At 54.2% G+C, this 12,652-nt stretch overlaps 1 protein-coding gene across 10 annotated transcripts in view; it reads right to left on the minus strand.

Moving 5' to 3' along the window:
* LTBP1 (latent transforming growth factor beta binding protein 1) overlaps window positions 1–11,553 on the minus strand; it is a 298,629-nt gene extending 287,076 nt beyond the window's left edge. For 8 of the 10 annotated variants that reach the window (XM_036434787.2, XM_036434781.2, XM_036434780.2 and 5 more), the window contains exons 1-2: window positions 11,066–11,553; window positions 9,862–9,932 (exon numbers count right to left, since the gene is read on the minus strand). In XM_036434787.2, the coding sequence (XP_036290680.1) occupies window positions 9,862–9,932; window positions 11,066–11,526 (532 nt within the window). In that variant the 5' untranslated portion in view covers window positions 11,527–11,553. The remainder of the gene's footprint in view (window positions 1–9,861; window positions 9,933–11,065) is intronic. The other 2 variants (XM_036434789.2, XM_036434786.2) reach the window with 1 other exon arrangement.
* Between the last annotated feature and the right edge of the window lie 1,099 nt (window positions 11,554–12,652).

The following is a 12,652-nucleotide window of genomic DNA, read 5'->3' on the forward strand; positions in this document are numbered from 1 at the left end:
TTTTTTTTTTTTTTACCGAGAGGAGGGGTGAGGGAGAGTTAAAAACATCGATGAGAGAGAAACATCGATCAGCTGCCTCCTGCACACTCCCCACTGGGGATGTGCCCACAACCAAGGTACATGCCCTTGACTGGAATTGAACCTGGGACCCTTAAGTCCGCAGGCCGACGCTCTATCCACTGAGCCAAACTGGTTAGGGCTACTTTTAATTTATCGTAACGATGATAAAATTAAGCTCCTGCAAGATTGCAAGTGAGATTGGAATTGTTTGGCAAACCTACAAGAAATATAGACGTTTTTAAGTATACAAAGTCAAAAGAGCCTTATTATTGTATTTTCCTTACTTTTGTTTCCTTATTTCCCTCCAGTGCCTTTTTACTAGTTACAGTCTCTCTCCTCCCTCCCTTAATTTATTACCAAAATACCTCTGATGGTGCCACTGTGTCCTCACTTCTGAATAACTGGTTTCACCCGGTCAGAAAGGTTGACCACATCAACTAGCGACACCCCCCTTCAACTGGTCTTCCCATCGGTCCACCAAATCCATCTTGCCTCAGGCCCAGCAGAGCCGAAGGAAGGCACGTAGTCAAAAACCAGCCCCTCCATCTCCTAATTTACAAAACACAACATTTCGCAAACTGTTTACTTACATCCCTGCCAACAATATTACTCAAATGCGGTGGAGTGGAAAAGCCACAGGGAATGGTGTAGCTGGCCAAGAGCAGTATTTGGGGATCTGAAATTACAGGGGTTGGGTGGGAGGGGGGGTGGAAATCATACCACATTCATTTCACTCCGTCCCAAATCTCTATCAGATGATGGTGAGCGGAGAGAGTCTAAAATTGGCAGGAAGAAAGGGAAAGCTGTCTGACAGCGAGGGCCGTGCCAGGGAAAGAGCAGGAGGAAGGTGCTGTGCCCCTGAGAAGCTGTCAGAACCGCACAGTCTGCTGGGCAGGGAGAGCCGCCCGGAGAAAAGAGGGGGAAGAAAAACCACGTGGAAGTGACCGCCAAAAGGTGAGGCCAACGAAGGAAGCAGAATTCTTCACGTAGGACTTAGGGGACGGTGTTTACCACACAACAGAATCGGGCGTGCTCGTTCAGTTCGACTTTAGTCCATTCAGGTCCCCGCTGGACCATGGCAGGGAGCCTGATACTTAAAATGACACGAAGAAAATGCTGCTCCCCAGGAGGCCCCCACTGATGGGAGGCAGGTGCCTCTCCCACCTGGTCCTACTCGGGGCCAAATCAGAGTGAAATCAGGGAGGGCTGGGGGGAGACCTGGAGGAGAGGGCACCATGACTTTCCTCCAGGGGATCCAAGAACCTCAAAGTGGGGTGTGTAGAAGGCTGGGGCACCCAGGAGGGGGCGGGCCTGAGCAGAATGGGAGCCCCTGAGAGTTCAAATATCACTGGGTACCTCCCCTATATTACTTCATGGGGGACCCCAACAAGCCTCTGAATCACAGGGCAGGCCAAGCTGTTCCCGTGCTGTGAGTGGGGTCACCTGGCCTGGCCCCCTCGCAGCCCAGTGGGCCGTGCCTCCCAGAAATGCCCGATCCCACATACTAAGGCAGGCAAATGACTAGGTGCGCGTGGGCATAAACAGATAAACACAGCCGTGATGTCTTTTTCCGTAAGTACCAAAGCAACCAATTTGTGCCACACCAACCAATTATGGGCTATTTTCTCTCCACCGACAAGACAGGAAGCGTCATTAGTGAAGCACGCATTTAGAGCGAGATAAGACCCTGGTCTCCCCTTTATCTATAAATCACGGTGCTTAATTACCACCTCCGGGAGCTTTTAAAAACACGGCCCTGTTGGACCTATTATTTTCTGTTTTTTTGTGGACTTAAAATATCTCATAATTAAAAATAGAATGTTCGGTGGGAAAAAACCACTCTGTGTGTTCCAAAGCCTTCCAACCTTTGTAAAAGCCATTTATTTAAGCTCATACCTATCGCTGACCATTCTGAAATTTTCCAGCTCTTGTAAAAACATATTTATCATACACTCAACTAAATAAAGAACAAGTGGAGGAAATAACCTGATATTATGCTACAATCTTCGTATCTACTATTCTTTTTTAAATATATATATATATATATATATATACATATATATATTATATATATATATATTATTGATTTTTTTACAGAGAGGAAGAGAGAGGGATAGTTAGAAACATCGATTAGAGAGAGTCATCGATCAGCTGCCTCTTGCACACCCCTTGCTGTGGATGTGCCCGCAACCAAGGTACATGCCCTTGACCGGAATCAAACCCAGGACCTTTCAGTCCGCAGGCTGACGCTCTGCCAACTGAGCCAAACCGGTTTCGGTCGTATCTATTATTCTAAAGTGAGCTGAACTGATACTGAGAGGACCCCGGCCGTGAGAAGTTCCTGAGATGCTAAGTGTTTGGCTTGGCCCTTAAGTTCCCAAACGAAGGGTCCCAAATATTGCCAGGCAGCGGGTTCCTACTGAATCAGCTTCCCAAAATGGGGGTCACCCTCAGCAGCATCACCGGGTGCATGTGAGAAGCCCCGGAGACTCTGACTCCATACAACACGTGAACAAACGCCTGCCGTGACCAACCAGCTGCACATTCACGGTGAAGAACCACCCACCTAGAATCTCTCTAAACAGACCAAGCCATATGGCCAGAGTCATAACCAAAATCGAGGTATAGCCAGTTCCCCGCCAGAGCAGCCAGGGCTCCTGCGTTGGGGAAGAAGCCAAGAGCGAGTCCACAGCCACAGCCTGTGTGGGAGGGACCCCCCTGAGTCTGGGCCCACCCGTCTGTGGGCTGCTGCCAGGGAACTGCCAAGTGCCCCAGCGGTGGCCCACCTCCAAGTACCCCACCTCTCAAGTCCAAGTGCCCAGAATCTATGGGCTTGTGTTAGTTGAATTGTGTCCTTAAAAAAGAAGGTACGCTGGGAGTCCTGACGCCCTGTACCTTCGTACGTGACCTTAGTTGAACCTTATTTGGACACAGGACCATCACCTTTCCTCTCTGGGATCCGGTTACAATGAGGCCATTAGGAGGAACCCTAATTCAGTATGACAGGTGTCTTTATAGAAAAGGGAACGTGTAGCCAAAACTGGTTTGGCTCAGTGGATAGAGCGTCGGCCTGCATAGACTAAAAGGTCCCAGGTTCGATTCCGGTCAAGGGCATGTACCTTAGTTGCGGGCACATCCCCAACAGAGGGCGTGCAAGAGGCAGCTGATCGAGGATTCTCTCTCATCGATGTTTCTAACTCTCTATCCCTCTCTCTTCCTCTCTGTGCAAAATCAATAAAATATATTTTTTTTTTAAAAAAGAAAGAAAAGGGAAAGTGTGGACACAGAGACAGACACACACAGAGGGAGGGTGATGTAGAGACACAGGAAGAAGACCGTCTCCTACAAGAAGGGAAGCCTGGAGCAGATCCCTCCCTCACAGCCTCAGGAGGAACCCACCCTGCTGGCACCTTGATTTTGGACTTCCAGCCTCCAGCACTCGGAGACAGAGAACGTTTGCTGTTCTAAGCACCAGGCTGTGGCACTCTGCTATGGTAAGCCTCTACGTCACACGGCTTGGGAAATCACAAAGAAAACTGAGGCAGTGAAAGCCAATCCAAGCCAGAGCTGTCCGGATGGAGAGCTGAGAAGACCAAGACCCAGCCCTAACCAGTTTGGCTCAGTGGATAGAGCGTCAGCCTGTGGACTCAAACGTCCCAGGTTCGATTCTGGTCAAGGGCATGTACCTTGGTTGTGAGCACATCCCCAGTGGGGGGGGGTGGTGTGCAGGAGGCAGCTGATCAACGTTTCTCTCTCATTGATGTTTCTAACTCTCTATCCCTCTCCCTTCCTCTCTGCAAAAAACATAAATAAATAAAATATATTCAACAAAAAAAGAAGACCAAGACCTCAAGAGAGAATATGGCAGCACTAGACGTCCAGGCCGGCGAGGGCGGTGGAAGGAACCAGGATCCAAGAGTCACAGGCCTGGGGTGGGCTGTGAGCTCTGCCTCCTCTGTGGAAAGGGGGTGCTAAGTCATACTGACCCCCACAGCAGGTGCAGAGGAAGAAAATGAAAGCAAGGCACACGCCACCCTCACCCCTTCAGGGCCCCCTCCGGCGAAGCTCTCGCCCCGGCCGGTGGGCGCTGAAAGAGCAGAGACACGGCCCTAGCCCTCGGTCTCGCCCCGTCCATTGCTAGGAAGGCCTTGGAAGCAAACTCTGCATTTTTAGGAAAATTTCATCCGAGCTCCCAAACATGTTTGGGTATGTTTGGGATATCCAAGACAACAAATGACAGGGTCAAAAAAACAGCAAGCTCCTGCGGTTGCCAAATCAGGCTTCCTCGGGGCCCAGGGCTCGCTGGGCAGACACACGTGGACTTGCAGGCCGGGCCGGGCGGGCGGCGGGCAGTGTGTCCAGGGGGCCCCGGGGCCAGGGGAGGGCTTGCCTGCGAAGGTCTCAGTACTATCACAACCTGGGATTTATGGCTCCTCGATGTTTGTTTTCACTAGCGTGGAGAGCACATAGTTGACCCGGTGTGAACTTGACCTCTGGGTCCCTCCTCCCTTCGCCAGGCTGTCTGTGCCGCGGGACCAGATTCTCCAGCCGGGCCTCCCACCCGGCTCCCAGCAGTTGCCATGGCAAACCTCACTGCAGACCTACGGGCAGAGCGGCCGTCGATGGCCATAGCAGGCACACGAAAAAAATGTGTATTCGCTCTGGGCCTGGCTCCCGAGCTCCGCTAGCACAAGCCTGAGCCAAAAGGGCCAGGAGACAGCCTGGGGGTCCCCTGGGTCCCCCGGAACCCGGCCTCCGTCGCACCCTCCCGGCCGATGCCGCCGGCTGCAGCATCGCTGAGCCCCGAGGGCCCACAGACCTGCCCCCTCTGCGTCTAGAGGAGGAGCACGTCTAGGTTGGGGCTTCCTCTTTCCAAAGCGGCACGGGCTGGACGCCAATGGAAAAGCAACGGAATATCGATCTTCCTATTTCTAGCCGAGGAGAGAACAAGTCACTCGCTGTGCACGAGCGAAGTGAGCAAAAGCAGACCCTGTCCTCCCCACAGCTGGCTGCGTTTCTCCTCTATTCATAGAACGTGGCGCAGGGTGAAGGCGGAACAGACCTTCTGTGAAGTAAATGAAAGAACCATCCGCGCCTTCGCCGAGGGCCTGCCATGAGCCGGGCCCTCCGCCACCTTCTCCCTCCCGCCCCCCCCTCCTCCTGCCAGCCCGGCCTCACCCCCTCTATCCTTTGTGGTGTCCATTCCCACGGCCACTCTTCTCTTTAAAGCCAAGCCCACTGGCAGTGTCTCTCTCTGGCCCACATTTACCCTGAAAGGGAGACAGAACCCTAATTGAAAGAACCCTAATAGGCGGTGGGTTCCGTTTGGACGGGGGGGGGGGGGGGGGGGGGGGGGGATGGAAAAAAAAAATAGAGAGAGGCAAAAACATGAATGCTCCACCCAAAAGACAGAGTTTCTACGCTGCAAAGCCCTCCTCAAAACGGTAACGCTCTGGAAAGAGGAAAAATGTGGCACTATCTCTTTTACCCAACACCGATACCGTTATCAGCACTCACTTCCTATTAATAACTAGAACGCCGTATCCGGTGCTGCGATTTCCGCTTCTGGGGCTCCATGCACAAAGGGCGTCTGGGACGCCACCATGAGCATGAGCATGCAGTCGGGCGTCCCTCCGGAGAGCCTGGGCAGCTCTGACCCCCGGGACCGCCTCTGTGGGCGCGCACATCCGTGCTCGGCCCCTGTGGGCCTGCTGCCTGCTTGTGTCCCCTCTCTCTCCCTGATCGGAGACGGAAGGGTCACTACATCTCCAGCCTGTGGTCCATTTCAATTCGGTCTCAATCAACTCAAACGATCCTGGGGCACCTTATTTTCTCCACTGGATTAAGCAAAGGAAACAACATAAACACATCCTACCTCTGAGGCAGAAATACTGTTTTGCATCCATTGGCTCTGACCTGGAATTCTTTAATGGAAGCCTTTCAATTATCCTCAAAGCACAGTGACAAGGAGGAGGCGTCCTGGGTGATACTGTATGATTGCTCTAATAAGGAGGAACTTCGTGAGGGCATGCCATTGGGGTTTTGGGTGTGTGTGTGTATGTGTGTGTGTGTGTGTGTGTGTGTGTGTGTTGTATTTTAAGTGTAATAAATCATACCCAAGTGTACCTGTTCAATCTCAGCATAACAAATGAGAGAGGAAGGAGACCACAAGTCAACTTCTGTTGCAATCTCAATGCCACTAGAATTTCCTGAAGCGGTTAGAGTCACAAAAACTGGTGTCAGGATTTTTTCCATTCAATCTATGAATACCTCAGGGGAGTGTTTTCCCCTCAGCAAGCTCCTGCACCGGAGACCTAAACACAGAAATAATCTAACAGTTCGTCTCTTTTAAAATAAATCCTTCTGGCGGGCAGAGCAACCCAAAGTGCTTTATTTCTTTTGTCTTGCTAATCAAAGCCAGAAAAGAGCAGGAATGACTGGCTTTTTCTTTTGTTCTTTTTTTTTTTTTTTCTTCCATCTTTATTGAGGTATAATTGACAAATAAAATACTGCATGTGTTTAAGGTGTATGCCATTGTTTTGATATGTTGTGAAATAATCACCACAATTAAGCTAATTAACATACTCATCACCTCACAGACTTAGCCTGTCTTTCTTGTGGTGAGGACTCTCTAAGACCTACCCTCTGGGCAAATTCCAAGTCTACGCCACGGGCCACAGTACCGGCCACAGTACCGTTAACTGTTGTCACCTTGCTGGGCATTGGATCCCCAGAACTTACTCATGGTCCCCATTTACTCATCCCCCCCCCCAAACCCTAAATTACTCTAACGAGAAAAGCATGGCAAGGGCGAGTGCTGGGAAACTCACACAGGGAATGGAGAGAGAGAACCAAGTCAGAGAGACGTGAGACAGGATCGACTTGGCTTGACCCAATAATAAACTCTGAGAATCCTTCTGGTCTCATCCAGAGTTTCACATCCATCCTCTTTCACCTCCATCCCCACTATAATCCTACAAAGCAGGCACGTTTGGGGCAGTCATTTCAGGCTGGGAAACTGGGTTAGAGAGGTCAAATGAGTTCCCCAAGGCCACGCGGCCAGTGAAGGCCTGAGGTTCTGAACTCAGTCTTCTTCTAAAGCAGTGGTCGGCAGACTCATTAGTCAACAGAGCCAAATATCAACAGGACGACTATTGAAATTCCTTTGGAGAGCCAAATTTTTTAAACTTAAACTTCTTCTAACGCCAATTCTTCAAAAACAGACTCGCCCCAGGCTGTGGTATTTTGTGGAAGAGCCACACTCAAGGGGCCAAAGAGCCGCATGTGGCTCGGGAGCCGCAGTTTGCCGACCACTGTTCTAAACCAAGGGTTTTTCCTAGCGACACAAGCTTCCAGCATCAGTGGTCACCCCCGCAGTCCCATCTGAAAGCAAAAGGGCTCCTTCATCTTGCTGGCAATGCGAGACACACACACAAGGCAAGTCCCCCGCTGAAACAGATACATCACTTTGGATGGAGCCCTGCCCTACCCCAAGATCATTTTTAAAGACAATTATTGCTGGGAGGACTCCTGGTCTAGGTTTCTAGCAGGTGGGCCTGAGTTAACTTGTCAGGTTGGGCGGGAAGGATCATCTTTTGAGGGAAAGTGATGTTGCTTTGCTTAGACACCAGCGCTACCCAAGGGCTACGTTCCAGGATCTGGAAGGATAACGTGGGCCGACAGCCAGAAGCATCTGCTGTTGGTTTTGTTGATACTGCGTTAGTGGAGCGACTTCGTCTGGAAGCCTGCAGGGACTGTTCAACCCTAGCTTCTCAGAGACACACCCCCACCCTCTCGTCTCTCCCCTGGAGAAGCAGAAAGCCCTGCGGCGGTTCCTCAAGATCTGGATGTTCTCCTTCTACAGCATCTTTGGGTCTTCTAGAATGTCTTCAAACAACCTGAGAAGGGGAGACTACTACTTGTCTGAAGATGGGGGGACCTACAGACATTAAGAGAGGGCACTTAACTGCAACATTTGCCAAGTGAACGTCTCAAAGCCTTGATGCATTCTCTCCAACGAGCGGCCCCCACCGTCACCTCTGAAATCCTGCTCTGTATTTCTCATCTGTACACAGTAACACCCCACCGCCGCGGTGCTCTCATGGGTGTGTTGTCTCCGGTTTTTTTTAGGCAACCGCGTCACATCAGGTTTTGAGCAGGAGTTACAGAAGGGAGTCAAGAGTGTGTAAATGCGGCCTGAGCAACTGTAAATTTGGGAGAACACTGATGCGCCACTGTTCAGTGCAATCTGAGATGTGACAGGTTATACCTAATCTCAAATGCCTGCAACCCTGAGCATTTCTAATCTCGTGGGTTAAGCTTGCAATCAGTGAGTTCACATGTGCCACTACCCCTTGATCACAGCCAAATCCTAACCCACCTGGACACTCCCTTTTACAAAGCGGAAGCCACCGTGCCCAAGGCCTCCTGCGACTTTCGAGGACGGAAGGCGTTTTTTCAGCAAACAAGCTCACCAGGATGACTGGACTTGGATGTTTAAAACCTCATCCACCGGTGTTTTTAAATCCAAACCGTACACAAGACAAACTGCTAAAGCTGGCTTGTTACGCTGAATACTAACAAGCAGCTGAAATCTGGAGGATTTCAGTCCCCATGGTTATGGCTCAAGCGCTCTGAAGAGAACACCCGAGAACGCTTAACTTTTTCTGAGTGGAAGTAAATTTTTATGACCACGAGATAGGAGCAACTTGTCAAGAGGAGCCTCAAAATATGCTTCACCTTAATCCTCAACTTTGTGAAGCACAGGAGAAGCATTTCCAGATCTAAATGCATCCTTAATCTATTCATCTAAAACACTGCTAAGCATGAGTATTAACTGAAGGAAACCCCACCCGTCAGACAGCCAGGCCTCAAGGATTCTGGTTGCTGTCTTCAGAAAGCTTTAAAAACTACTGATGCTTTGCCCAGCTGGCGTGGCTCCGTGGTTGAGCGTTGACCTATGAACCAGGAGGTCATGGTTGGATTCCTGGTCAGGGCACATGCCCAGGTTGTGGGCCCGATCCCCAGTGTGGGGGGTGCAGGAGGCAGCTGATCAATCATTCTCTCTCATCATTGATGTTTCCATCTCTCTCTCCCTCTCCCTTCCTCTCTGAAATAAATAAAAAAAATTTTAACTACTGCTGTTTTATTCTAATATTGGGCCCTCTTCTTCCCATTCCCCTCCCACCATCCTCTTAAGGAATGTTTTTCACTTGTTGACATCCATGACTCCATTACCTGTACTGCACCTGCCGCAGGGCATGTCCTCCTGGCAGTGTTCCCCAAACTTCTCTCATGATGAGAATCACCTGGTGAAGTTGTTAAACTACAGATTCCTGAATCCCAACTAAGAAGTGCTAAAGTAGAATTTTGGGGAACATATAGGTAAAACTGTATACCTAACTAGTGCTCTAAGGCTTAGAGTCTAAGCTAACAGCTCCACCAGGTGATTCTCATCATGAGAGAAGTTTGGGGAGCACCGTACTACAGGAATGTTTTGCGTAACTCCCCACTCACAGGTGTGACGGAGTGATTAGCACCTGAGCTGGGTGCAGAGGCGTCTTGGCTGTGTGGTTCTGGACAACTGTCTGCTGCTGGCAGTGATACCAACCAACGTTACCAGGCCCAGCCCTTCCCGGATGGTAACGAAGGCTGCAGATAATGGGGTGGATTGTCCTCCAGACACCGAGGTATCCAGAACAGCACCGGCCCCTTTCCCGAGCCCTCCCCTCCTCCGATTGCCCAGTGAGAACAGCCCCTCTCCGCCTACCCTGCAGGGCCACAGTGAGCATGGAGACTTACGTTTGGTGCACCTCTGGGAGCCAGGGGCCTTACTCCAGCCTTGGCAGCACTGCCCTCCACAGACATTGACCCTGAAACAAAGCCAAGATTCCTATGAACCCAACCTTCCAGGGGTTCCCACAAGCCCAGCATCCTGCTCCCCTATTCCTCTGGCTAGTATCAGGAAAGGGTGGGAGAACCAGGAAGCCAGCATGCCTTGGGGCAGGGATCCTCAAACTTTTTAAAGTGGGGGCCAGATCACGGTCCCTCAGAGAGCTGGAGGGCCGGATTATATGAACTACTAATTCCTACTGTAACACCTCGGCTGCTCTCACTGCCCAAAAAACCTGGCCGGCCGGATCAGACTCCTCTGCGGGCCACGTGTGGCCCGCGGGCCGTAGTTTGAAGACGCCTGCCTTGGGGCTAGACAGGAGACTGAGGAGTTTCTTTAACCCCCAAAAACAGAGCCAAAGGTATTTTGTGTGTTACCTGCACCCCACATTTCAAACTGCACCTGAGTTTCAGAGAAAAGTGTCCAAACCAGGAGGAGGGGTGAGATCACAATGCTTGGACCCACCCTCGAAGAAAAAAACACCCAATAAATTAAAACCAGTCTCCTCCACCCACCCCCATCTGCGATGAATGGCAAGGGGAGCGGGAGAAGGTTTAAGAGCCCCCCCAAGAACAGAAATTTTGCAACACAACCTTGTCAATGCTGAGACACAGGTGCAGAGAGATCCAAGCCCAGGATTTCTAGGATGCTGATCATTTCTAGACTACAGGACAGGAACCAACACTTTTCTCATTTCTTTTTTTGTTTGTTTTTTCATTAGCGAGAAGAAAACATCCAAACTGTGGTGCAAGAAGTTGCGCTGATGCTGAGGGATCGGGCTGTTGTGGTGACTTCATGTGGACGCCCAGCCCCTAGGAGTAGCCGGGTTCCCTCTCGCACACACACAGGAGGTTACGCCCCAGGCAGCAATGCCTTTTGTGTTTCCCCGCAGCTCGGTCACAATGCACTGGGGGTTTATCGGGGTGCAGTTCCCGGGCTCCCCGCACTCCACGCTCCCCGCCGCGCTCCGGCCCCCGGGCAGGCGGGGGCCAGCGGGGGGCAGAGAACGGACCCGCCGTGCACGGCGCCCCGAGTGGCCCTAACCCCGGGCCGGTCCCGCGTGGGGGAGAGGGATGGACGGAGGGAGGGGTCTAGGGAGGGGTGCATGCTTACCCCTGCAGCTGCTGCTTCTGCTGGACCTTGAGCCTCGAGCCCCCGCCGCTCTGCGCCTCCTGCGCCCCCTTGGCCCGCACGGCCGGCCGGCCTTGCTTGGCGAACGGGGCGGCCGCCGGGTGCCCGCCGGGCTGGGGGTGCAGCTGCCCGCCGGGGCCCCCGGGCCGCACCGGCGGCGGCGGCTGGAGCCCCTGGAGCCCCTGCAGGGCCCCGCCGGGCTGGCTGGTGCGCCGGGTGCGCTCGGAGGGGCCCCCCGGGGCGCCCGCGGAGCTGCGGCTGTACCCGGCGTTGAGCGCGACGTTGAAGGTCCGCGGGCGCGGGGGGCCGCCCAGGGGCACGCCCGCCGCCAGGCCGGGGCCCGGGCGCACCACGTAGGTGATCCTCCGCACCCGGCCGTGCGCGCCCGTGGCCAGCAGCGCCGCGCACAGCAGGAGCCCCCAGCGCAGCCAGCACCCCGCCATCGCGGCGCCCGGCCCCCGCCCCGGGGCGGCCGCCCGCGCTCCGCTCCCGCCGCCGCCGAGAGCCGCGGGAGCCCGGCCGGCGGGAGGAGGCACCGGCGCGCGGTGACCGGAGAGGAAGTGCCGCGGGCGCCCAGCAGCCGGACCCGGAGAGCGGAGAGCGGAGAGCGGAGGGGAGGGTGGGCGTGGGGGTGGGGAGCGGGGAGCCGGGCCGGGAGGGGCGCGGGCGGCGGGCTGCGCCAGGTGGGGGTCCCGGCCGAGCTGCGGGGCGGGGGGGGGGGGCGCCCCGGGGAGCAGAGCAGGCGCGGGCGCGGGCGCGGGACGGGCGGCGGCGGCGGCCCCGCTGCAAAGTGCTGCCGGAGTTTCTCGCCGCGGAGCCCGGTCCGCCCGGCAGCCAATCTGCGGCAGACGTGACGTCAGGCAGCGGCCCTAATTGGGGAGCGCGTGCAGGGGCCCGGGACGCCGCACCCCCGCATCCCTGCCGGCCGCTCCGCTCCCGGGCCGGGCCGGGGTCCCCCTCCCGGGTCCGGGGAAGGACAAAGGACCCCCCCCCCCCCAAAAAAAAAAGTGCCTGATCGTCCTTGCCTTGGGGCGCCCCACGGGGGTGCTTGGATACGTTTGGGAGGCATTCCCAGGGAATTCTCCTACGGGTGTTTGCTCGGATACCTGCAGCGGGGGGTGGATGGAAATGCCAGAGAGGGGTCCCCCCGAAAGGACGGCTCGGGGGGCGCCTATCTGCCGATCCGAGAGCGTTTGGGCGGCTGCTGGGGGATAGGGAGCTCCTCCGCGAGCCCGGCTCGGGGTCCGCAGCTCCTGGTACCCGGCTCCTCGCTCGGCCCTGCAGGAGCGCGGCGAGACCAGCAGGGGGCGCCCGCGGAGACTGGGAAGCCCGCGGCGATGCAAATTCACCCCAAGGCAGGCAGCCCTGCACTCCCGGTGAAAAGGCCTTCGGATGGAAATACTAAGTTTGGGGATTCATGACACCCCCCAAGCCATGATTAGTATTTTTTTTAAAGTCAGATCAGTTCCCTAGGGCTCTATCGGGAAGGAAAGAACCGCTCCCTAGCAATGCCCCCGCAATCACATGAAGGGAGATGCAGAATGTTCCCGAGTACAGAGTCAACAGGGG

Source organism: Pipistrellus kuhlii, unplaced genomic scaffold, assembly GCF_014108245.1.
Source record: "Pipistrellus kuhlii isolate mPipKuh1 unplaced genomic scaffold, mPipKuh1.p scaffold_m20_p_13, whole genome shotgun sequence".
In the NCBI taxonomy this organism is placed as follows: Eukaryota; Metazoa; Chordata; class Mammalia; order Chiroptera; family Vespertilionidae; genus Pipistrellus; species Pipistrellus kuhlii.